At 44.4% G+C, this 25,723-nt stretch overlaps 1 protein-coding gene across 2 annotated transcripts in view; it reads left to right on the plus strand.

The window, feature by feature from the left end:
* The first annotated feature begins 6,838 nt into the window (after positions 1-6,838).
* FAM117A (family with sequence similarity 117 member A) overlaps positions 6,839-25,723 on the plus strand; it is a 48,236-nt gene continuing 29,351 nt past the window's right edge. Inside the window, exon 1 of one of the 2 annotated variants that reach the window (XM_049858988.1) lies at positions 6,839-7,217. In XM_049858988.1, the coding sequence (XP_049714945.1) occupies positions 7,022-7,217 (196 nt within the window). In that variant the 5' untranslated portion in view covers positions 6,839-7,021. The remainder of the gene's footprint in view (positions 7,218-25,723) is intronic. The other variant, XM_049858987.1, reaches the window with a different exon arrangement.

Genomic DNA, 25,723 nt, shown 5'->3' on the forward strand with positions numbered 1-25,723 from the left:
AACCATCACCACAATCCGTCACTCCAAGAAATTCCCTTGTGCCTGTTTTCAGGTAATCCTCAGTCTTATTCCCAGTCCTAGGCAACCACTAATCTACTTTATGTCTTTATAAATTTGCCTTTTCAGGACCTTTCGTGTAAATGGAATCATGTAATATATAGTCCTTTGTGTCTGGCTTTTTTCACTTAGTGTAATGTTTTTAAGGTCTTTTTCTCTTTTTTAGGCAACCACTAATCTACTTTATGTCTTTATAAATTTGCCTTTTCAGGACCTTTCGTGTAAATGGAATCATGCAATATATAGTCCTTTGTGTCTGGCTTTTTTCACTTAGTGTAATGTTTTTAAGGTTCATCCATGTTGTAGTATGTGTCAGTAGTTTGTTCCTTTTTATTGTTGAATAGCATTCTACCTAAATTCTCTTAGAAACTATTTATGTTTTGAGGCAACACTGGACCAGATCCAGGAGGCCTGAACCCCTGCCCTGCCGGGTGGTCTCTGACAAGACCTTCCCTTGTCTGGGCATCCATTTTCTCCATCTGTAAAATGAGGGGGCTAAGTCATATATAGTCATTAAGGTCTCTTCCAATTCTCAAAATAAATTTACTTTATATTTTTTCATGGAGTGCCAGTAGGTCCAATATTCCAGAATTTTGATGAGTTTCTGATCCCACATTTAAAATTTCCACCATATCTTTTAAGGATGAGGAGTCTTAATTTTAAACAGGCTGCAGAGTAGCAAGAAAATTTGAATCCCACTGAGAGCGAAAGAAGCGTTAAGCAGTGAATGTTATCGGGGTTGAATGAAAGAAAGCGAACAAGCGAGAGAACTAAGAAGACAAAGTGGTGGGCCACAGCGAGGGACAACATGTGTCAGACAAAGAACCAAAGGTCAAAATCCAGGTCATTTGGTTACCCTGGGAATAGAGGGAAGGGGTATAGGGAGAGAGGCATCCAGAGCAAGAAAAGGTGCTGAGGGATAGGACCCCCTCCCTACTCTGTTCCCATAACCTCATTCGTTCCCTCAATGCTCCTTCCCAATCCCTCTCAAGCTGCTCTGCTCCTTCAGTTCTGACCCCATTTCCTGAGGATCTTGTTCCCTGAGGAGCCAGGCCTGACGTTTCAGACAGAGGCTGAGTAAAGGAGGTAGGTCGGAGAGGGAAACTGTGTGTCTGCGTCACCTTATTTTCTCTTTTATTATTTTGGACCTGGGAGGCCAAAGACGCAAGCACTTAGACATTTACCAGGAACTTCAGAGCTAGTCCCCCCCCAAAAAAAAAAAAAATTTTTTTTTTTTTTTTCAAGAAATATCAAGACTTGTCTCTTCTCTGCTGAGCAATTGCTGCTGGGTATGATATTGTTGTTAGGTTCCAAAAGGGTCGCTATGAGGAACCCTATAGCAGAATGAAACACTGCCTGATCCTGCACCATCCTGACAATCACTGCTATGTCTGAACCCACTGTTGCAGCCTCTGTGTCACTCCATCTTGTCGAGGATTTTTCACTGACCCTGTACCTTACCAAGTATGATGTCCTTTTCCAAGGACTGGTCCCTCTTGATAACATGTCCAAAACACATGAGCTGAAGTCTCGCCATCCTCGCTTCCAAGAAGCACTCTGGGGTATGATATTAAAAAAAAAAAAAACAAACTATTGCCATCGAATCGATTCCGACTCATAGCAACCCTATAGGACAGAGTAGAACTTTCCCTTAGGGTTTCCAAGGAGTGGCTGGTGGATTCGAACTGTCGACCTATTAGTTAGCAGCTGAACTCTTAACCACTGTGGGTATATTACAGAGGTCAAAAATGGTGATTTGGAACTCTCGTTCTTGGTGGTTATTGTGGTATAAATAGAGGCAACGGGCAGTGTCAAGGTGCCCTGGGAAGCTTCTCTTGGCTGTGACAACCTCAGCATTCTTTTTTATAATTTTTTTTTATCTTTGTTGCTGAGAATATACACAGCAGAACATACACCAATTCAAGAATTTCTCTATGTATAATTCAGTGACATTGATTACATTCTTCAAGTTGTGCAGCCACTCTCATCTTCCTTTTCTGAGTTGTTCCTCCCCCATTAACATAAACTCACTGCCTACTAAGTTTCCATCTAGTCTTTTGAGTTGCTATTGTCAATTTGATCCCATAAAAATAGTTCGTAAAAGAGCACAATACTCAAGACAGGCATTCTTACTAAAAAAAAAAAAAAATTCTTTACTAGTTAAGCTAAATTATTATTTGTTTTTAAGAAGACTTCAGGGTATATTTTTGGTTTAAGGTTTGAGGCTTAAAGATTATTTCAGGACAATAGTTTCTGGGGCTTATCCAGCCTCAATGGCTTCAAAAAATCTGGATTCCGTGAGAATATGAAATTCTCTTCTGCATTTCTCCACTTTTGATCAGGATTCTTCTGTCCTAGCCTTTTCTTGACTCAGTAGCCAGCAGGATAAGACCTCCCTGCTGAGCCCCTGATCTGCCAAAATTCCCTACAGCCTTTTGTCCTTGGTAGACCCTCAGACTCCTGTAGCTTTTAAGACCCCAAGCATTATAGGGAGTGTTTGAGGAGTGGCCATACCTTTGACTCCACCTATAGGAAAAGTAACTCCCATTTCTTGAGTCCTCATCTGTTTGTGACAGCTGGGAACGTCCCAAAGAGCAGGCTGGAATCTGGGGATTGAGGATTTGCTGTTGGGTTTCCATAATGCAAATAATTTTGCTATAGATGAAAACAATTTATTGATATATGTTGTGTATATAACATTCCACTTTGGATGTTTTCTAGTCCTTGCCTCACATCTGACGTCCCTGAAAGTAGGAACCAGGCTATGTCTCTCGATTAGAGTAGCTTCTAACCCAGTGCCACTTCTGTGTATGGGCTCCAAGGCCTGCTAGGCTGTGAACTCCAGGGCAAGGACCATGTCTCTGAACATTATTGTCATTTCCTAGTATCTAGCTCAGTGTCTGACATATAGTGATCATTTCAATAAATTTGTGATCAGTAAATTAATTAATGACAATGATGTTTATAAGGATGACAATGGGGACAGTGACAAAGGTTTTCTTGCAACACAAGCAGGTGCTTTGCAACACAAGGCATCTCCTCTTAGCAGCACACAACCTCCCCCAAAGCCATGGCTTCTTTCACTGGAAGAAACAGACAGGGGTTGATCTTCAGATGAGGTTCTTATCCTCCCATCATGCCTATGCCAAAGAAGCTATCAGTGATAGAGAAGGGGATAAGAGACAGCTGGTTGGGGATGATACCTGGTAAGGAGAGGACTGGGTTCTCCCCTGCATGCCTGCCTTCTCACTCCTTCAGCTAGGACCAACTTTAATGTCTCTTGCCAGCAACTTATTTATCAGGAAAGACCATGTCTCTCTGGACTCAGAAGATCCAATTCTTTAGCTGTGCCACCTCCACTGGCTCTTCCTTCCCTGTCCAGGCCCTCCATTCCTGGTACCTTGGAACAGAAGGTTTAAACCACATGTCCTTGGGACAACCCATATTACCCCTCTCTTCAAGGGAAGAATGCATCTTACAACATTTCGTCTTATCTTTAGAACAACTCTGAGAGGTAGATAGAGCAGGGGTGACTCGGGCACAGAGTTGAAGCCACTTGCCCAAAGTATTTAAAGATCCCTCATCTCAAGGCTTTTACCTCTAACACATACTATGTGGCTCAACCAACAAAAGCCATTCATCATCTCCTAAGACTGCCTGAGAATTTATAGAAAAAAAAAAACTGTTGCCGTTGAGTCGATTCTGACTCAAAGCAACTGTCATGGGTTGAACTGTGTCCCCTCAAAATATCTGTCAACTTGGCTAGGTCATGATTCTCAGTATTGTATGATTGTCTACCATTTTGTCATCTGATGTGATTTCCCTATGTGTTGTAAATCCTATCACTATGTTAATGAGATGGATTAGCAGCAGTTATATTGATGAGATTTACAAGATTAAATAGTGTCTTAAGCCAATCTCTTTTAAGATATAAAACAGAGAGAAGTGAGCAGAGAGACATGGGAATCTCATACCACAAAGAAAGCAGCACTGGGAGTAGAACACATCCTTTGAACCAGGTGTTTCTGTTAAGAGAAGCTCCTAGTCTAGGGGAAGATTGATGAGAAGGACCTTTCTCCAGAGCCAAAAGAGAGAGAAAGCCTTCCCCTGGAGCTGATGCCCTGAATTTGGAGTTTTAGCCTACTAGACTGTGAGGAAATAAATTTCTCTTTGTCAAAGCCATCCACTTTTAGTATTTATGTTATAGCAGCACTAGATGCCTAAGATAGCGACCCTATAGGACAGAGTAGAACTGCTCCATAGGGTTTCCAACACACAACTGGTGGATTTGAACTGCAGACCTTTTGGGCTCAGAGAATTTATAGATGGGTCCTAAAATGGTGTATGTTGTGAGGCAAGAACAGACTTCAGGAGACCAACTGGCCCACGTTTTCTCCTCAGCCAAGACCAGTGGACTGTAAATTGAGTGTTGGTTGGGAAAGTGCTTGAATCTGAAGTCAAAATACCTAGGATGTAAGTCCTGGGTTTCCATTTAATAACTGGATGATCTTGGGCAAGTTATCTAGCCTCTGTGTCTTAACCTTCTGTAAAGTGGGGGCAATAGTATCTGCATTTTCTGCCTTACATTCATATTGTGAGAATTAAATGAGATGATGTATGTGAAAGTTATAAAGCACTAGTCAGTTGTTAAATCATTTTAACATCTCAGCCAGATTTGCATCTTTGGAGATTCTTTATGTGAACTATAAATGGTAATACTTTTGTGTTCATAAGAAAGAGTTACAAGCGTAGAGATTAGAAGCTTGGGCTCTGGAGACAGCCTGCCTGGGTAAACTTGGGCACTTCTCTCTGAGGCCTCAATGAAGAGGAGATAATATCCACCTCACAGTCTGATCATGAGCATTAAATGAAATAATGCAGGTACAGTGCTTAACATGTACCTGGCATGGAGAAAGGAACTCAGTAAATGTCAGTGCTGCTACCATTACTGATTTTATTAAGGAAGGTTTGTGGCAGGGTGGTCCAAAAATGGACAGAGATCTGAGCTAGGAATCAAAAGGATTCCCTTCTTTGGGCCTCAGTTTCTCTACCTACACTGTGGTGAAAATCCATGCTTTTCTTCTTCCAGATTGTCATAAGGATTAAAAAAAAAAAAAAAAAAAAAAGCATATGAAGACTCTGAACTATTTGGAATTGAGAAACAATACAAATGCAAGGTTAAAGTGTTTGGCTGCTAACTGAAAGGTTCGCAGTTGGAATCCACCAGCTGCTCTGAGGGAGGAAGATGTGGCAGTCTGCTCCTGTACAGATTTACAGCCTTGGAAACCCTATGGGGCAGTTCTACTCTGTCCTGTAGGGTCACTATGAGTCAGAATCGACTCAACTGCAGTGAGGTATCTGCCTTTAGTAATGTTGTCCCTTTCATGGAAAAGGAGTCCAGCACTTTTTTAGTCAGTTAAAAGAGATTTCAAATGTCAGATCTTGAATTAAATCCTTCAAACAAGCAATAGAGCACTCTTTGCAAAGAACACCATTCTTCAGAAGATTCCATTTCCTCAATTCATTCTGTGTTGATTGTAATATTCAGCCAACTCTTGAATTTCCACTTTGTGTATTATCTGCTTTCAATATTTAATCCCAGAATGACCTCTCCTTGCCTCCCGGCATGATCCCAGGTTATCTCCTTTTCTCTGATTAGTTAGTATATCTTCAGGGAATACCTTCATTTTAACATAAAACTGGGCAAAAACAGAAATAGAAAGATAAATCTGTAGCAAGATCAAAAATAGGATTCATAGCTAAATATAAATCTGGAGGGAATTATCCAATTATTTGAATGGTCCCTTGACGCAGACAATATAGGGTTGATTGCCTTTGCTTTTCCATGTATAGAACAAAATGGTTGATAAATACCAAGCATAATAATTTCTAATAGCACCTTAACTGCAGTTTTCTTTACTCAAATGCTTTCATTTATATTAACATCATGTGATTGTCACAGCTGTATGCATTCTTTTTGGGGACTATTCGGTGTCATTTTGCATTAGAGGTCAGAGAGCATTGAACTGGGAAGATCAGGATTTGCTAATGGAGTCACTGAACAAACTTGGGCAAGTTCTTCAGTCACTTTGTTCCTTCCACTCTGCTGAGCTAGAGACTTGGAATAGACTACTCTGAAGGGAAGTTCCCTGCTCTCCTTTTCAGAGTTCCAATTTAATTTGCAGACTAGCGGCTGTTTTTTTCAGGTTGGACCAACACCAAGTAGGGACTGGGAAACGTGGAGAAAGACAAATGTGTCACATGAGCACGGGAACCTTTAAGTGCAAGAATGTTATGCAAATAGCACGCAAATAATATGCAAACTTTGCATTAATTTGTAGAATCTTAGTTTGGCCGTTGCTAGCAGCACTTTTTTTTTTTTTTTAGCAGCACTGAGATCCTATGAAGATTCAAAAATAATGTTTTCAGGTTAAAACAATGTAATGCTTTCGAAGTTATCACTTTCTCCGTGCTGCCAGCACTCAACTGCTGAAAGTTTGACACCCCCCAGCCCACATAATGATTTCACCAGTGCCTGATTCCAACCCACACCCAAACCCGCCCCCAGCTCAGCCTAGTGTCACGTGATAATATTTGCATACTACCTGGGGCTGGGTGTGACGCTCCCCTTTTCTGCGTCTTCTCATTGGTGCCTCTGGAGAACCAGCCCTCTTCCAGACTGACCAATCAGTGGCCTCTCGGCCGTCGGGAAGCAGGCAGGGGGTGGGGTGGGGGTGGAGTCTTGGATCGGATCGCTAGGCCCATCGACCAATCATGCTTGGAAAAGGGAAAAGCAAGCCGCGGATTGGCCGGGAGGTAGTTCTTGGGGCTCCATAGGCCAATGAGAGCTCTGAGCTGAGGCGGCCGGTCTCCGCCCCGTAGGGCAGATAAGCAGCGGCGACGAGGACCGGGGGGCTGTGTGTGCTCGCTGCGGGGCCGAGGCAGGAGGGCTGTTGGGCGGGTGATGGCGGGGGCCGCAGCGGGCGGCAGAGGCGGAGGTGCCTGGGGGCCGGGGCGCGGAGGGGCCGGGGGGCTCCGGCGGGGCTGCTCTCCCCCAGCCCCCGCCGGTTCTCCCCGGGCTGGGCTGCAGCCGCTCAGGGCCACGGTCCCCTTCCAGCTACAGCAGCCGCACCAGCGCCGGGACGGGGGTGGCCGCGCAGGTGAGCCGGGCCTGGAGCGGTTGCCGGGGAGGGGCGGGGAGCCGTGGGGGAGGGGGGCGCGTGATGAGGGGGGAGGGGAAGTGTGAGGGGGAAGTGGGTGGGGGCGAAGTAGAGAAAGGGGACACAAAGTCTGCAAGGTTGGAGGAAGCGAGAGGAGTCGTGAACGTGGGGTGCACCGCCAGAACTCACTTGGGGCTGGGAGGTGGGGGGGTGGGACCTGGTAGCTGGAGTCTGGCTTTGGGGGTGTAACCGAAAAGTGGGCAGAGGTGTTGTGTGGCGGCCAGCGGAAGATTTAGGGATGGGAGCAAGGTGTGAGGGGGGAGTGGCGCGTGATGGGGGGTGCCCTGCTGCGAGGGTTGGCCCTGGGAGCAAGGTGCGGGTGGGCGCTGGACGCCTGCACGGGGAGGGGGAGGAGCATGGAGGAGCGCCCAGTGGAGCCATGTGTTACTTCTCCAACTTGAGTTTGGCCCCAGCATCCCTCTCTGCAGCAGTGGAGTTTCTTTCCCTACCAGTTCACGTGCGCTTCCCTTTATGCCACCTCTTGGAGCTGATTTTATTTGAGCTGTTGGAATAAGTTAGGTTAACGGCTTTTACTGCCTACAAACGTTCGGCTCCCGATTCCCCACATTGCTCTCTGTGTGGCCCAGAAGTTGTATGTGCCCAGATCGTTGACCTGCTTAATTTGGCTGTCTCATTCCAAACACCGTGTCTGTGTGTATAGGACCTGGGTAGCTTGCTTCCCCTGCTCCCCGCCACCCCCCCACCCAATTTGCCACCCTCCGCCTTTCCCCCCGTTCGCCCCACCAAGGCTGTTTTGGGCATTGCCAGCCAACGTGGCAGTGGGGGTGAGGGCAGCAATCAGTACACTGTGGCAAATACCCCACTTTCTGAACAACACTGAAAAGGTGTCTTAATAGCAGCTTGATGTGGTGGGTGTGGGGAAACTAGGGAGGAGCAAGCTTAACCTTGCTTTCACACTCAAAGCTGTGACCAGTTCCACAAATGCAGGCCGTTAGGAAAGGGAAAAGAAACCTACTTGCTTGAGGAGGTTGGCAATAAGTTGAAAGTGAGGCTTACATTTGATTTACACCAGATGTGAACAGATCACTGCACACTTGCAAAGCCTGAGTCTGTACCAAATGTACAAAAGTCGTGGTCCCTGCCATTTAACGGCTAATGGCATTCCTTGAACCAAAGTCTCCTGAGATTTTTGTGATTACTAAACTTACTTGCACATCCCCTTCCCGAAAGTAGAGCTGCTATCGTGCCTTGCTAAGTAGGAATGGGATTGAGAGGGTCTCTGAGGTAGAAAACCCCCAAGTCTCTCTGGACCTTACTGCAAACGTTAGCATCACATCTTGGAACACAGAAACTTGGTCAAATCTGGTAGCAAGATGGTGACCAAGTGGTAAAAGTATGTGTAGAATCTGGCTGTGTAGAGCAAGGCAATGCCCAGAGAAACACATGCCTATCATGAGCTGGAAAGCAAACCACAAGACTACAAACCTGTTGGTTTTGTTTGGGCTTCCTTGGAGCCCAGGGAAGTTAGTAGAACAGCAAGCACCAGAACCTTAGTTTTTTTAGTAGAAATCCACAGAATACCTGCCTGTGTTGTAGCCGGAAATCAATTAGCAATCCTATTTTAAGAGCTGTTATTTTGTGTCTATAGAGCTAATAATAAAAGGGTAAATAAACACTGGTGAATGCTGTGGTAGGGGGAAGAGTGTAGGTTTGGATGCCTGAGTTCTTTACATGACCTGTTCTTTTACAGAGCTCCTGAGATAACGGTCAAAACATAGGAAGCTAGATCGCTGCTTAACTTGACAGGTGATTTAAGGCAAGTTGGGTGGACTCTTGCTCATGGATTGGGTTCATCGATCATTATTCTATCTATTAATATACCAGAGGCATTAACATGGCACTTGCCTGGTGGATAGTGGGATTAGCTATAGATTTTCAGTGCAGCAGGAGAGAGAAAAGGTAAAAGAAGAGTACCCTGAGCCTATGTTCTTTGTGGCTAGGCAATAGGGGAGTGTACCTGGCCTTTGGTTTGGGAGCACATCAGGCTTTCTGCATGTTAACGTAAACCTGTATGTGTGTTCAGACTGTTTCCGTACCTTGGCCTGCCTGGGGAAGTGGCAGGAGTGCCTTGTAGGCCAGTCGGGTAAATGTGATAGAGGGAAACCCGTTGCAGTCATGGAACCTTGAATAGCATGGCATCGGGAGCCAGAATGCCTGGGTTTCAAATCCAGGGTTCTACCATTTAGTAGCTGCTGGCCTTGAGGAAGTTACTTCTTTGCCTCAGTTTCCTCATCTGTAAACTGTGGATAATACCTACATCATAAGAATCAAACAAATTAATAGATTTCAAGTGCTTAGAACAGTGCCTGGCACATGGAAGGTGCTATAAAAGTATTTGCTGCTTCTTATATTGTTGTTGGAAACCTTGGTGGCATAGTGGTTAGGAGCTTCATCTGCTAACCAAAGGTCAGCAGTTTGAATCCACCAGGCACTGCTTGGAAACTCTATGGGGCAGTTCTCCTTTGTCCTATGGGGTCACTATGAGTTGGAATCGACTCAACAGAAACGGATTTGGTTTGGTGTATTATTATTATTCCCTCTCCCTGGCCAAGGTGATAGTGAGAGCACTGTTGGCCAGAGCCCATTGCCTTTTCAGGCTTCAAAGAGCAAACCCAGATTGGTCTGAAACCAGTACTGCAGGTTTCAGAATTTCAGGGCCCCTTGCACTTTTATTCCTCATCTTTTAAAATGAGCTTTCTAAACAGGGCTCTGAAACCCAACTGTGTAAAAAGGCATGTGAGCTGCGACTGGGTTTCAGAAACAATTCAGTGTCGTCACTTTTTGTTTCCCATCTCACAGTGATGTAACACTCAGAGCTGTGCCGTTATCTCCTCACCACACACCCTGTTGTGTTCTTGACAAGATACATTAGACCTCGTAAAAAGGGTCATGGGGTAAAGAGCGTTATTTACCTTCTGCGGCCATTCATCCATGAGGGATGTCTTCATAAAGTGAGGAATGGCTTCATTTTTATGAGCCTGGGCTAGAGATGAGGAAAATATGGAGAGAAAAATGAAGGTCAACTCTAAGAAAGCAAAGAGCCACTAGTGGGTAATAGAAACCCAGAATAAATTTTTTACTGCATTTCCCCCTTTAAATTCTCTCCTCTGTCTTACATCAGTTGGAAGCTGCTAACTTTTATGTTTGTCCAGGACTACCGATGATAGACAAAGCAGAATTATCCTGGGTTCCCCTCTTGCCTATCCTGTTTAATGTCTCTGTCTCCATATCCCTAAAATGTGTTGTTGTGTGCTGTCTAGTCAATTCCGACTCATAGTCAATTCCGACAGAGCGGACCTGCCCCTTAGGGTTTTCTAAGCTGTAATCTTTTTGATGTTGTTGAGAATGTACACAGCAAAACATACACCAATTCAACAGTTTCTACGTGTACTATTTAGTGACACTGATTACATTCTTCATGTTGTGCAACCACTCTCATCGTCCTTCCCGTGTTAACATAAATTCACTGCCCTCTAAGGTTGCTATCTAATCTTTCAAGTTGCTGTTGTCAATTTGATTCCATGCAGATAGTTCTTAAAAGACTATAATGCTCAAGGCAGACATTTTTTACTAGTTAAGCTAAACTATTGTTTGTTTTTAAGATTTCAGGTGATATTTTTTTAAGGTTTAAAGATTATCTCGGGAGTAGTTTCAGGGGTTCATCCAACCTTCGTGGCTCCAAGAAACCTGGAGTCCATAAGAATTTGAACTTCTGTTCCGCATTTTCCCCCTCTTGATCTAGATTCTGCTATAGAATCTTTGATCAAAATATTCAGTAATGGTAGCCGGGCACCATCCAGTTTTTCTGGTCTCATGGAAAGGAGGTAGTTTTCTTGGAGACAATTAGCCACACATTCCATATCCTTTTTCTATTCCTGACTCACCTTCTTCCTGTCTTGCTCCAAGTGAATAGAGACCAACTGTGCCTTGGATGGCCACTTGCAAGCTTTTAAGACCCCAGGCACTACACAGTGAACTAGGAGGTAGAACAGAAGCACTAGACATGTTATTAGGCCAATTTATTGGGATGTTCTATGAAACCATGACTCTAAACCTCCAAACCAAGAAACCAAATCTCGTGTGATTTTTGGTTGTACATAAGCCTAGGCTGTAAACTTTATGGGAGCACATCGCCAGGTCTTTCTCCCGCAGAGCCACTGAATGGGTTCGAATTGTGAACATTTTCGGTTAGCAGCCAAGTGCTTAACTGTTGCATGACCAGGGCTCTTTCCCTAGAACGGAGGTGACATTTAATCCTGTTTTGCAAATTATTTCTCCAGTGGACCACCCCACTGGACAGCCATATGTTGCCTTCATACCTCCTCTGTCCACCAGTGTTGTCTTAAGCCAGAGGTTGGCATTTATGCCCTGCAGGCTAAATCTGGTACTCTGCCTGTTTTTGCAAATAAAGTTTTATTGAAACACAGCCATATACCTTCATTTAGGTATCATCTATGGCTGCTTTCATGCTGCAGTGACAGAGTGAGTAGCTGTGATAGAAACTCTATGGCCCACAAAGCCTAAAATATTGACTCTTTGGCACTTAACTGAAAAATATTGCCTACCGTTAACGTACCTGACCATTATTCCTTTATAAAGATCAGTTTCAAATGTGTATAACATATGTATGCCCATCTTCATAAACACCTACAGAGATCCAGAAAACTAAGTAGCCTGTACCCCTACTCAAATGTTAGGGGAGCAAGGGGGTCATCCCTTTCCAGTCAATTCTCAATCTTTATGGAAGATCAGCACGTGCTAATCCAGGCTTTCCCCCCACCCCCACCTCCACCATTGTCAGGTGACGTGTGTTCAGTAGACTTAAACTAATTTGAATTTACATAAAAGTTTAACTGTTAGGTAAATTTGCTCTTCCTCCCCTTTTATGCCCTTTTATCTCCTGTTTTGGACTCTCCTTGTTAGCTTTCCTTATTACCTTTTATTTTTCTGAACAGGTCATTGAGAGCTGACAGTAGCTAGCGTTGCCCTAAAATACCACCCCACAGGGACATAGGAAGGGAAGGGTAGTTTCTGTCAAATGTTCATTAGGTTTCCCAGGATGTCATTTGAATGAATATAAGGCAGCATTGTTACTCCCAATGCTCTTGGTAATTATTAAACTGCTTTCCTTGCAGCGCTTTGAAAACTCAGTCCTTGGGGGATGGATGTTTAAAATCATATGAAACCACATAAAGGTGGTTGCTTATTAGAGACCCTGAGAGAAAGCCCCCACCAAACCGTAGTCCTTCTGGCTCCTGGTGGCAAAAAGAGCCTGAGGTTAGAATAGAGTCCGACCTTTCTATGCCAAGGAGTTGCCTTGCTATAATGTGGCTTGGGGGTGCAGTTAAAATTCTTTAAGAGCTACAATTGTCCTTCAAAACCTATGATTGAGTCAGCTTCTGTTTGGGAAGCATTAAAAACAAGGCACTTCCCAGCCTAACACTGTGAACTGTTGCTGTTGACAAATTTTCTAGCATCAGGCACATGGTTGGCAAAATGTACTGTGGAAGTTTCTGATTCTTAAATGTTATAACCAGTGATGACACCTTTGAAATTAGAGGCATCATTGCTTATCGATTATTTCTTTGCTACCGAAAGGAGTGTGGGCCCATGTGTTTTTCAGTATTTTGGGTGGCAAGCTATTACGTAGTATGGGAAGGTCCTCACTAACATAACAAAGAGCTAGGAGATTTTAAACCATTTGAGATCAGTAGAGGAGGAGGTCAGAGAACAACAGAGGGGCGTGGTGGTAAGAAGACATCATTCTCTCTGGTTCCAGATGTAGCTCTCTAGAAGATTTGGGGCAGGATTGCAAAACTTTAATAGTTATCATGGCAATCTGAATGTTGGCAAGCGTGGCTGGTGGGCTTCAATAGCTAGAGAACACTTCACCTGCATTTTCTGCTAGTTTATACTGAATGGTGTGATGGGTACCAGGGCCATGCTATTTCATCTGAGTGGAATTGTTGGAAATAGTGATCTCCTCCAGATTCTTACAACTCTCAGGTACACTGCTAAAGGATTCAGACTACAGTGTGGGACACATTCTGGGGCAAGTCTGGTTTTGAGTTCTTATTAACACTATTGCATATGTCAAATCACATCAAGTGTTTGACTAGACTTGCCTGTGCTAACTCTTATTCCACAGGCAGTTTGGAGTCCTTTTAAGGGGCTGAAAGGGAAAACCTTGAGTTTCCTTCCCAGTTCATAGTGAAGGTGGGTGCCAAACAGCAAGTTAGTTTAATGAGAGTGGACAATCTCTTCGTGGGATAATAAGTTCTATCCCCCTCTGAGCTAGTTGTTATCTGCCCCGTCATGGAGGGAGCAGGGAAGAGTGGAAGCAGAGATGGGATGAGTGGGAAATCTGGTCAGTTTTCTACCTCTGCTTGAGTTGAATCTTCACAGAGGGCTCCATTATTTGGATTGCAAGGTTATGAATTAACCCAACGTTAGCCAAATCTATTGACGTTGTCGGAGTCCCTGGGTGGTACGAACAGTTAATGCACTTGGCTGCCAACAAAAGGTTGAAGGTTGGAGTCCACCCAGAGGCTCCTGGCCATCTACTTCCAAAAAATCAGCCACTGAAAACCTTCTGGAGGACAGTTCTATTCTGACGCACGTGGGGTCACCATGAGTCAGAATCAGGTAGACGGCAGCTGGTATTCACATTGTTAGGTCAAAAACAAATCCTCACCTCAGTTATGGAAGAGTTTTGGATTATGTTTGGAGTTTATAAGTTATCTGTGCTCCAGTTCCTCTCCATTAGTATGGAGCTTGTGAAGGAGCCGTTGTTCTTGGGAACAGCTGTATGGTGGGAGGTTCTCTTATAGCTGGCTGCTAACTCTCGCGCCTCCAGCTCATGATCCCCATGGAGCCTCCTGGTTTTTAAAACTTTTCCTGGCACCTTGCTTTTCTGCTCCACATTTTTCCTCAAGATCACTACAAAGCTGAATGCCCAGCTTTAGAGTCATTTAAATGTTTATCCTCCGGCCTGAATGAGCCTCAATTGACTTTTACTGTGTGGGAGCACCACAGCCAATCAAGGGTGGCTTTAACGAACTTGAAAGAATGCTATCAAAGTATTTCATAATAGGGAAACTTAACTCCAGCCCTTGGGGAACCTGGAACTGAAGTCCGGGCTGTGTACAGACACTTACCCTGCCCTGCTCAGGCACACAGGTTTAAGGTTTGCTCACGAGCCCCAGACAGCTGACACCGGGGGTGGATGGAACGCCTTTGGCCCAGCCCTGCCTGCGAATTAGCAGTTCATGCTTCCAGCTCCCTAGTGAAAGGGGTGGAGGTGGAGGGAGGCCCGGAAAACTCTGAGGGCTTTGGTTGATCTGAAGCAGCAGGCCTATAGTCTGGAGCTGGGGAGTTTGCTCTCAAGGCTGCAGAATGTGGCTTCTCAGAGGATGGGTGGTACTTGGCAGGGCATAGTTGTAAGTGTGAGATGCCTCTTCTATGACCCTGAGCTCCTATTTGAGAATGGTGTGTGTAGCTCTTCCAGAGGAACCATGTTATTGGGGGGCAGCCTAATCCACCACCACTTGAATCCCTTATCATCTGATCCTAAATGAAGACATGCCGGAGAGCTCTGAGGGCACCGCCTTAAGGGGAACGGGTAGGATTAAACACACAACTCTAAAAGTACACGCCTAGCACATGCACAAGTGAAGAAAATACAGGCTCAAACTAGAGGAGGCAGAGAATGAAGGGCTATACAGTGGTGAAGGTGGTGTTAATTAGAGAACTAATGGGATGAGATGTTTTGAGTAGGCTTTTTTTTTTTTTTTTTTTGTTATTGGTTAGTGTATTTTGCCCTCTAAGGTTAAATTAAATGTTTTCTCTTTCTCCTCTCCCTTCTCTTTCAAAAGTGATATTAACTGTGGCCTTGTCTGGTCAGCCATGCTCCTTAACTTTGTCAGACTCTTTAGTCGCCTTGGCCCCATCCTGGAAATTGTGTGCCTGTCTTTTTAAGAGGTAGGCACCTCATGTTTCAAGTTCAAGTGCAATGGAACTCACCCTGCAGCTTGAACAGATTTGAGTGTTTTTGCAGAGGGAGGGCCAGGGCAGATGGGGAGTGTCATGCTCAATAAATACTTGTTGGATTGAGTTGCTGGAACAGCAGTGGGGGTGGGGAGAGTGAGCCACACCTCCCCCAGGCTCAGTTGTAATGGTCTTTCCCGCTTCTGGTCCCCACACGGTGGTCTCGCTCTAAAACACTTCTCTTCAGCCACTTACTCGGCAAACCCTCCCCTGCCCCCCACTCCTGAAGTGTTAGTGTTCTCTCTCACTTTAAATCACTGGTCGCCTATTCATCCTGGCCGCTGGGCTTGAAGCCCAGTGGTGGCAAAAACGTGGCATTTCCATGGATGTCATTGCTAGGCCTGTAGGTTCTCTTCGCTGTACACTTAAAGCCAGCGAGTTAGCTTGGGCCATTACCAAATTGATTCATGGAAACAGCCAATGTTTAGGATTTCGTAAAAAAAGCCAGACTACCTGGCTTTCAGCTTAGAAGTGGCGATGGATAAGAGGCCAAGGAGACCAAGATGAATGAATGCTTTCACTCCGGGTGGACTTGTACCAAAGTCCTAGTAGTGCTATACTGCGTAGCAAGGGAAAGCAGGACAACAAAATCTCAATTGGTGACTTTTCTAGACTACCCACCCATTGCCGTGGAGTTGATTCCAACTCATTGCGACTCTATCAGATTTTTGACTAGGGAGCAGAATCAGCTGTTGGCCCAAGAGTGGCTTCAGAGGTGTGATCAGGGTGGAAGCCACCTTCTCTCAAGACAGGCACCATCCCATGATGCTGGGCACTGCTGTTTCCCCTCCTCTTCATCCCACCAGCTGGGAAAATGGTGGAATGAGATGATCATCATCATTCCCCAAGGCCCAGACACATACATTGTCACCCAGAGTCTGTGCTCCCCTGCCTTTAAGGTTGCCAACCATAGGTGGGGGCTTGGTCCAAATAGTTTTCTAAACCTGCCTGGTTGAGTGTACCTTTGAATAGAGTAAAAATGTGACTGGGGGGAGAGGCAGCTTCTCCTTCCCTCCTCCTCTTCCCTACCCCATACACTCCGTTTGCTTAGAGAGTTTTCTTTTCTTGCTCTGTGCGTGTTTGATCGCCCACACAGCTCTGACAGAACCACTGCTGATAACACGTGCGCTCCCTGCTCCACAGCTGCAGGCTGGCTGAAAACCTGCCGCACAGCCCCGTTTGGGGGCTGTGTTCTTAACTCATGCCCATCAGATATGGCGTACAAGCTGGGGCTGAGGGGAGAGGGGTGGGCAGGGTAGCATTTGGCATGATAGAGGGGAAGCAACCAGAGGGCTTTCACAATATTACGTAGTCTGAATTTAGAGATTGGAGAGAGCTGGGCATGCAAGCTGCACGCATGAGGTTCCTGCAGGTTTATAATGCTGAGAGCAGCACCTGGGCTCTTTCTTGTTAGAACCGGAATCTCGGGTGGTTCTGTGTTCATAGGACAGGACTAAAACAGCTGCTGCTTTAGAAAGAAAGTCTGTGAAAACCAACCCTGAAGGACCCTAACACTCACCTGTATTTTTCAGGGAAGTTTTTTTTTAGTTTCAGCAACATGGTCCATTTGTTTAGCTTTGTTGCTCACCATTTCAGTACGCTCAAGAGTTTCTCATTTATTGTCACAACAGTCCTGCAGGTGAAGGTAGCATTTACTTGTGTTTTGTAGATAAGGAAACTGAAGGCCAGAAGGGAAGTGACTTGCCCAAGACCATGGGACTAATAAAGCCCTCTTGCTTCTGGTCCAGGGCTCTTTCCACCTATGTATGGAGAGGCCACTGTGCATTTCATCCCAGGCTGGCATTCCCCTGCTGCCTACCCAGCACGTCCCCAGCCTTTGTTTCCCCTCTCTTTGTATGCCTGTGTCCCAGGAACAAAATTTAGTTCTTAAACTGACCAAAAGAGAATTGGAAAGAAAATGGGCTGCAAAGAAGCCTGTTCTTCCTCCAGTATCTTGTAAGTGCCTAGCCATACCATAGGCTCGCCCGATGTAGACTATTGGAAGGTGATATTTATTACATGTGTGATGTAGTGATGGCTCTGTGGATGTTTCCAACTGGTTTGAGATACGTATTTTCCATGCTGAATGAGCAGTTAGCCAGAGACATATAAGGCACAGGAGGCCAGCAGGGTGTCCCTGCCTCTGTGGTTCATGGTCATGGTTACTGAGCTCAGGGCTGTGTCAGGGAGACACTCTAAGATGTCTTTATATGTGTGACTATGTGGAACCCAAAAAAGCACCTGGGAATAAATGTGGGTGGTGCATTCCTTTGAGGGGAGTTATGGGGCCTAGGTGCAGGTGGCATCACTTCATGATGATGACAGCTTAGCCTGCTGTTCGATGTAGGGGACCCGGGCACAACCCGCCAACACACACACGCTTCTGGTGGGAAAGAGGTCATTGGACACGTGATCTGTCTGAGCCTATCCCTGTCCTAGCTTTAGGCGAACTGGGAGTGGGGTAATTGAGATATATAATAGAGCACCTTCTAAGACAGGTGTGTGTCCACTAACCGGGATAGTGGGGACTTGAACTCCAGGAGAAAGCTCCATCTAGAGGCTTGGGATCATGGAGAATTGCTTGGTCTACTTCAGAGGGGTGATCTAACCTTCCTGAGAGGACTGTTATGCGTAGCTCTTACCTCCAAAACAGATTTTGTATAGAATACCTTAATGTTCTAACAATCATCTCCTTATGTGGAACCTTTCTTTCCCAGTTACTTCCCAACCTCATAAGATAAAATCCCATTTCAACAAATATTATAAAAATGATTCTGTATAATAAAGCTATTTTCATGGTTCATATAAATGATTTGTTGTTGTTTTTTGTGGTTTTTGTTGTTTAAAGGAAAAAAAAAAGAGAGAGAAACCAACAATCTCATGTAACAAGTACTTTTTCTGGTCCCAGTCCACGTAATAGTTCTTCTCTCTAAACCAGAGCACTTTTGAGTGTTTGCTGTTTGTATTGTAGGCAGGGAGAAGGGACCTGAGCTGTGGAACCATCACCAAGTAACTGCACCCCCTTTGCTTTCTCTTCACCTCGAATCTCCCACCCTCGGAAACTTTCCTGTTCTTTTCAAACAGAGTACCACACAAAAACCCAGCAAAGGAGAGTATGTGAGTATGTGTGAGTGTGCTTTTGAACGTGAGTATGTGTGCATTTGAGTTTGAGCATGTGGGTGTCTTGAGTGTGAATGTGGGAGAATGCGTGCATGAGAAAGAGTGCGTGTGAGAGGAAGCAAATGATAAAGCCGGTGGGGCAAATGTTAACAACAGGCACGTCTGGGTAAATGGTATCTGGGTATTCTATGTACTATTCTTATTCTTGCATCTAGAAGTTTGAAGTTATTTCCAAATAAAAAGTTATAAATATATGGTAGACTAATCTGACTGTATCAGGAGCTCTTTAGAGTGGAAATTTTTTTTCTCTCTTTCATCGTTACAATGTCTATTATTCTCCCCATTTAACAGACGGAACAACTGAAACCCAGAGAAGTTAAGTGAGTCATGTGAGTTCACGTAGCACATTGGGGCACAGGCAGGATTTGGGTCCAGGTATTTACCGTTATAGTAGGCCACCTCTTAGGAGACTCCCCTTCTGCTTCTTCTCACTTCTTGACATGGACAAGTTTGGCATCGGATTCTGAGAAGTGATTGGGTGCCTGCTGCCATGTGTCCGAGCCCCGGCCATGCCCCACACTGACCCAGCAGAAGAGTCCGCAGGGTTGCAGCAGCCTGCTGAAAGACCCTGAGCATACCCAGGATGTCCAGGTACCTTCTATGGAAAAGCGCTTCCTTATTCTAGGAAACACTCTTACTGTGCTCTTTCACTTAACTCTTTTCATTTCTTAAAATATATGAAATTGGAAGGTTCTTTTGTGCCAGAGCCATGCATTTATGTAGTAGAGACCTGAGAAGAAAAGAAGTTGAGTTTGGTTTAGAAAGTCATTCCAGGTTCTGGGCCTGGGCCAGTCAGCTTTCCTCTGCTATGGACCAGTTGGTTAGTTGTACCAGACTCTCTTGTGAGGAGGACAGTTGTCTAGCTTAGTGCAGCACATCTTACCAAGTGGGTCAGGAGTTATAACTTCATAAACAAGGGGTGGCTCATTTTCAGTCAGTGAAAACCTTCCATTAACCACAGGGCCTAAGGAAGGGTGGTCTCACCACTCATCAGACAAAGTTAGAGGTTCAGATGCTGCCATTTTTTCCCAGCCCCTTTTCTCTCACTCCAGCCCATGTTATGTATCTGTCTCTGCTCCTCGAAGGCACTTGAATTATTCTTTTCATTTTGCTTACTGATGGAAACCCTGGTGGTATGTGGTTAAGTGCTGTGGCTGCTAACCAAAGGGTCGGCAGTTCAAATCCACCAGGCGCTCCTTGGAAACTCTGTGGGGCAGTTCTACCCTGTCCTATAGGGTCGCTATGAGTCGAAGTCGACTCGACGGCAACGGGCTGGTTTTGGTACTGATGTTTTCTTCCCTAGCTGCCAGAACAATCTTTTGAAAATCTTTAGTTTTAGCGTGTGCCCTTTATCTGAAATGCCTGTCTGGAGTTAGCCGCTCCTGACTGTAAAGTTGTCATCAAAGGATTTTGCTCATGGGCTCCAGCCAGTTGTATGAAACAGACCCATGGGCATTTGTTTACTATATTATTATCCCAGCTTATGTATTAAATTGGTGAATTGGTCATCCTCAGAAGTTGTCAATTATATGGGTTATGCCCACCATTCTCTGATTCTTTTTTCCATGACTTTGGCTCTGTCCTGCCCCAAAGTAAATGTCAGGTGAATGACTACCAGAAACAAGGGGGCAAAATGCAGGAGGATGAGAAAAGGCTACCTCCAAATTCCTGCTGGGTTGTCTACAGCTTAGAGGTCTGTGTTGGAGCTGCTGCACAAATGGCTGGACCTGTGTGCTTAGACAGACCATGACAACTGAGCCTCTATCTTCCAGTTCTTGGGGGCTTGGCTAGGAGGTCTTAGTAACTGACATCCCAGACTGTTTCCCTGGATCAAGTTAATTCCCCTTTTGCTTCAGGAGGATAGCCTTTTTCTGTACCTGACTTATAAGAGGAGGTGAAGTTACTGTTAAACAGCTCTTGATTTAAGAGTAGATACAAAGCCCATCATATACAGGGAAGATGGTGTCACTTGCCTTCCAGTGGTGCGTGTCCCTTGCCCTCCTCCGCCTCTGAAAGCATTTGTGGAGAGGTGACGTGACAAGCTTCCTTCTGCTATGAAGCTATCATTTGTCACAAACGTACGTTAAGGGTAGGAAAATTCTTTCCAATGTCATACCTTTCAAGGTTCTTTCTGGAATTGCCATCTAATCTGGCTTTTCAGACTAGGCTTACCCTGGAGACACTATCTAACTTTTGAGCAGCCTCCCTTAGGAAATCTGAACAACAAGCAAGAACAGGGCTTCAGAGCAGGGGCTGTCCTGGAATGTTGCCCAGCACAATTTGGGGTTTTTCCACAGCTAGGGCACAGCATGGGAATTTGCCACTGATTTGAGGTCAGGTTGGGTCTGTTCCAGCATATCAGTGGCCTGATAGGGAACCACTGGATGGGATGTAGTGATCGTCTAGGTAGTTCCCCTTTGTAACTGGGAACATGGGGTAACACTTGAGTAGGGGAGTGGAGATAATCAGAAAAGACTTCCTGCAAATGGGGCAAGATGGTTCATGGTGGTTTTCAAGGATGTGAAGGTTGGACAGAGTAACTTTGATAGGATTTTAGACTCTGAAGGCAAAGCAAATTCTGTAACTGTAAACTTCCTGGCCCTGAGAAATGAAACTGAGCAATTGTTCTTTATCCTGCCCCCCTACTCCCAGAGCAAAAGGAATCAGAGTCAAGGTTAAATGCAGAGGGTCTTGACAGATTCCAACCTAGTGAGGTATGGCCAGTGAGCAAACCTGCCCTCTGAGCTCTGATGTCTACTTGGTGGTTATTCCCAGCTTGCCCAGCCATGTGACCAAACCTTCTGCTTATGGCTAGCCACAGGTAAATTGAGCACTATTTACACTCTCTTGGGGGAGGAGGTAGAAGAGATCATCTGGGAGCCCACAACACAGTTGTCTGATCAGCCTGGGTAAGGCAAATCTCCCTTTGACTTTGTACCTTTTTTTTTTTTTTTTTGCTTATCTTACCCCAGATAATACCATGAGCTCTGAGCTTTCAATTTAGTGGAATTAGTTAGTAGCCATATCTTATTTACACTCTAAGAGTTGGGGAATTCTAGAACTAAGGGAGGCTCAACTTATCTGGTGCAGCCTCTGCCTTCAGGGGGTGAATGTTGAGACACCCGGGGACATGTAATTATTTCTTCCTGGAGCTCAGTCAGGGGTAGGCTCCACAACTTCACTCATTCAGTTCTGATGGATAAAAAGTTCTTCCTTGTATCTCACCAGAATCCCTGTCCATTTTTACACCCACCCAGAAGACAACTGATAAACTCTAATTCATTTCATCTTTCTTCCTGGGATCTCGCTAGCCATTTTTACCTCTCTTCCCTGGGCTCTCGCAGATTTCTGTATTACTTTTGAAGAATGATAGTGGCAAATAGATGCCCAGGGGTCACTTAACCAAGTATAACTCTGAAGCTATATCCAACCCAATCATGCTTCTGGACCTATACAACCAAACCCAACCCATTGCCATTGAGTTGATTCCAATTTATAGTGACGAGCCCTGGTGGCACAGTGGATGAGAGGTACGGCTGCTAATCAAAAGGTTGGCAGTTTGAATTCATCAGCTGCTCCTTGGAAACCCTATGGGGTCAGTTCTACTCTGTCCTATAGGGTCGGTAAGAGTTGGAATCAACTCAGTGGCAATGGGTTCTGGACCTATGAAAAAAATAGGAACCCCTTAATTCTGCCTGCAGTCTTGGTCTTGCTCCTGAGATGACATGACCCTTCTTAATTTGTTTTAATGTCTCTTTCATTTAGCATCTTTATTTTACCTTGTATTGATTTACACCTTGTGAGAGTTTCAATTCCTTCCCTCATATTAAGCATCATTCACTGTTCCATTTCTTTTTACCCACCTTCTCTTTCCCCAGATGGAAGTCCAGTGCAGTGACCCAGTTGAATTTGGCTACATCTTGCAAAAGTCCAAATGCTAAAGGGCTTGGGTACTTGATGAAGAGTGAATTGAATTTCTGTCTTTCCAAATTAAGCCAGTTCTTTTTTTTAATGCCAGTTTTTTATTTTGGAAAAATTTCAAACCTGCAGAACAGTTGTAGATAAAACAAACAGCCATATATCCTTCACCTAGACTCATTAATTGTTAACTTTGGCCACCATTTTCTTTCTCCCTCTGTGTGTGTGTGTGTGTATATATGTATATGTGTTTAGACCTACACATGTGTACATCCATATATACTTTTTTTGTTAACTATTTGAAAGTAAGTTGCAGATATCATGACATGTCACCCTTCACTACTTCAGTGGCATCTCCTGAGAATAAGGACATTCTACATAGTCGTAATATCATTGTTACACCTAAGGAAATTCCGTATCATCTAATATACAGTCCATATTCAAATTTCCCCTTCAATAGCTCTTTTTGTTTTTAACCTAGGGTCCAGTCAAAGTTCTCACATTACATTTGGTTATGTCTTTTTGGTCTCTTGACCTAGAATTCTCTCCACCCTTATCCTTTTATTAAAAATGACTGACTTTTTGATCAGTTGCCTTTTTAGCTATTCTACATTCTAAACTTTTCTGATTGTTTTCTCACGGTGACATTTAACTTGTTCCTCTATCCCCAGTATTTCCTATAAATGAGTAGTTAGGTCTGGAGAGCTGATTAGATTTACGTTAAACGTTTTTGGCAAGAACATTTCATGGGTGAAGTTGTATACTTAATATATTGCCTTACGAGGCAAGTAACAGGATATCCATTACTAAGTTTGATCACATGAGGTGGCAACATTATTTTCCTAGTAAGTCATTTACGGAGTGATAAAATATTCTGTTCCCCAACAACTTTTTGCCCTATAGTTTTAGCATCCATTGATAACTCTTCCTGATTGAAATGTTATTTTGGAGGTTGCATAAAGCCAGTTCTGAATTAATGCCGATGGTGGTGAGCATTGGCATGAGCAGTTCAGAAGAGGAATTAACAAAACAATTTTTTTAGTGTTTTAAATCATTGGGGAAAAGGCAACAAAATAGGTCATCAAATCCTATCAAAGTTTGTAGGTATTTAGTGTGATTTAGGCTGATATTAAATTGACTATTATTTAAACATATACTAACTGATCATTTGCTTAAGGTCAGGAAGAAGGCAGGTTGGAGCTAAAAGTAAGTCATAATTTGTTCATAAAGCAGACATTATGATTATTTGAAAATTATCGTAATCCTCTGCTTCTTTCGCTTACTCACTTTTCCTCACTAAGAAAGGGGTTCCCCTGATTTTTTAATTGTCCTCTTCATCCCCTTGACCCAGCCAGCATGCCTGATGAGTAAAACAATGTTCTAGCAATCTAGGTATGATCATCCTGGTTTCTGGCAAGGGAAGAGAATAAGGCCCTTCCAACCCACAGAGTAGTTCCTGAACCAAGACAGCCAGGCTATCATGACACAGTTGAGTCTGACATGAAACACAAAGGTTGGAAATGTACTTTAAAAAGTCTTCAGTTTGGAGGAAAAAGGCCTAGTCTCAATTTGCTCAGTGATTGTTGGGGAGAAGTCAGTTCATCTCTTGACATGGGGGTGTGTCATGCCCCTCCCCCACCACCTGTAACACGTGGAAGCTCTGCTCCCTCTTCCGTAGGGGAATCCATGAGAGTGTGTGGGGTGCACATATTCAGAATAGAAATCAGAGCATAGTTCCAATCACAGCTTTCCTCTCAGGACTTACTGTAGATGAACCTACCCCATCTCTGGTTCTTCCTTTAGCTCACTTAAGAGACTGCCTAGGAGCAGACTGGATGTTGTGATTTCTTCTCTACTTGATTTTTTTTTTTTTTGATAGGAATCAGATTGTTGTGGAAAGTGAAGACACTGAAGGGCTGATGCCTGTCCTCTGAGTTTATAGGCCACCCAGAAAAAAATCCATCAGGCCCAAATAACCATGGGGTAAGGATTTCTTTTTAGGGAAGGAGGCTAGGCTATGTGCTATTTCTGCTTTTCTTGCAAAGGCCAAGTAGATCCCAAAGGAAAGCTTGCTCCAATCAGTAGCTGGTAGTGTTTGGTTTTAAGAATGTGGAAATCCTACAGAACTCCTCTTCGGAGAATTCAGATAAAAGGTGAAAAGTTCACACCACTTCCTTTTGTTCTAACTGTAGCTTCTTGAGAATCGAACAAATGTCTGAGTAACTACTCTCTCTACTCTTTTTATACACGCACATACACTTTGGAGTCATCCTTTTCCTTCTTGCTGATACATAGAGTTAGCACATTCCCTATTTTTGTTCCCCACAATGACATCTCCAGATGGGTTGCGCCTGGCCCTTCTCTCCAGCTGCCTACAGATGTGGTCTGCTTCCTGGGGAGTTAGACGTGCAGCCAGAAATGCTTCCATTGGTTCTCATAGCCTGAGCTGCACACTTTAATATGGAGTTAGGAAGTAATCGAGGGCCTGGCTGAGAAATTTTTCATGTGTATACAAATATCAGTGTTCTTTTTTTCTGTTTAGATAAGCCTTTTTGGTAGGGGAAACTTCATGTTAGTCTTTTTTCCCTCCTTTTTAATCTGGTTTCTTTACTTTCTTCTCCGTGTTATGGCCAATATCAGCTGTTGCTTAGTGTTGAAAGAAGTGCTTAGAGCCCCAGGTTTAATTTTCCCAGCGGGAATGGATGCTGTCTCCTGGGCTTTCCAAGGAGGGCCTCTCTAACTCTTGTGCAGTCATTTTAGGGATTTCAGTTTGACTCACAACTTCCCTCCAAAACTCATGTGCCCCTGAGTTAAGCAGTTAATCGGCACTGGACCACAGAAAGCTCAGAAGACTGCCCGCACTGTTTAATCCCAGCACACATACTGAAATAGAAAAATAATCCTGAGAAGCTGATAGGAGGAACTTCCCCTGCTTACTGCAAATCTGTTATTGGGGAAATGTTTGGAAACTCCGAATCCCTGTTTGACTTTGCTCTTCTCCAGATTAACATTTGCTCCCAGCAAAAGCACAGCATCACTGCTAGGGAACAGGCCTTGATGTCCAACCACACTGCCCTGCCTCAGCCTCCTGGGCTCCTTGGCCCTGCCTGCTTCACCTCCCTACTTTAGGAAGCAACCTCAATGGCTCCCCCTGGGTTCTCCATCCCTTTCCCAACCACAGCTCTAAAAATGAGGGCCAAGCCCTGCAAAAAAAAAAAAAAGGAAATCAGCCTGTAAGCTGGAAGAAAGCGTCCCTTTGGGCTTTGAATTTTATCCCTTTT

Source organism: Elephas maximus, chromosome 19 (genome assembly GCF_024166365.1).
Source record: "Elephas maximus indicus isolate mEleMax1 chromosome 19, mEleMax1 primary haplotype, whole genome shotgun sequence".
NCBI lineage: Eukaryota > Metazoa > Chordata > Mammalia > Proboscidea > Elephantidae > Elephas > Elephas maximus.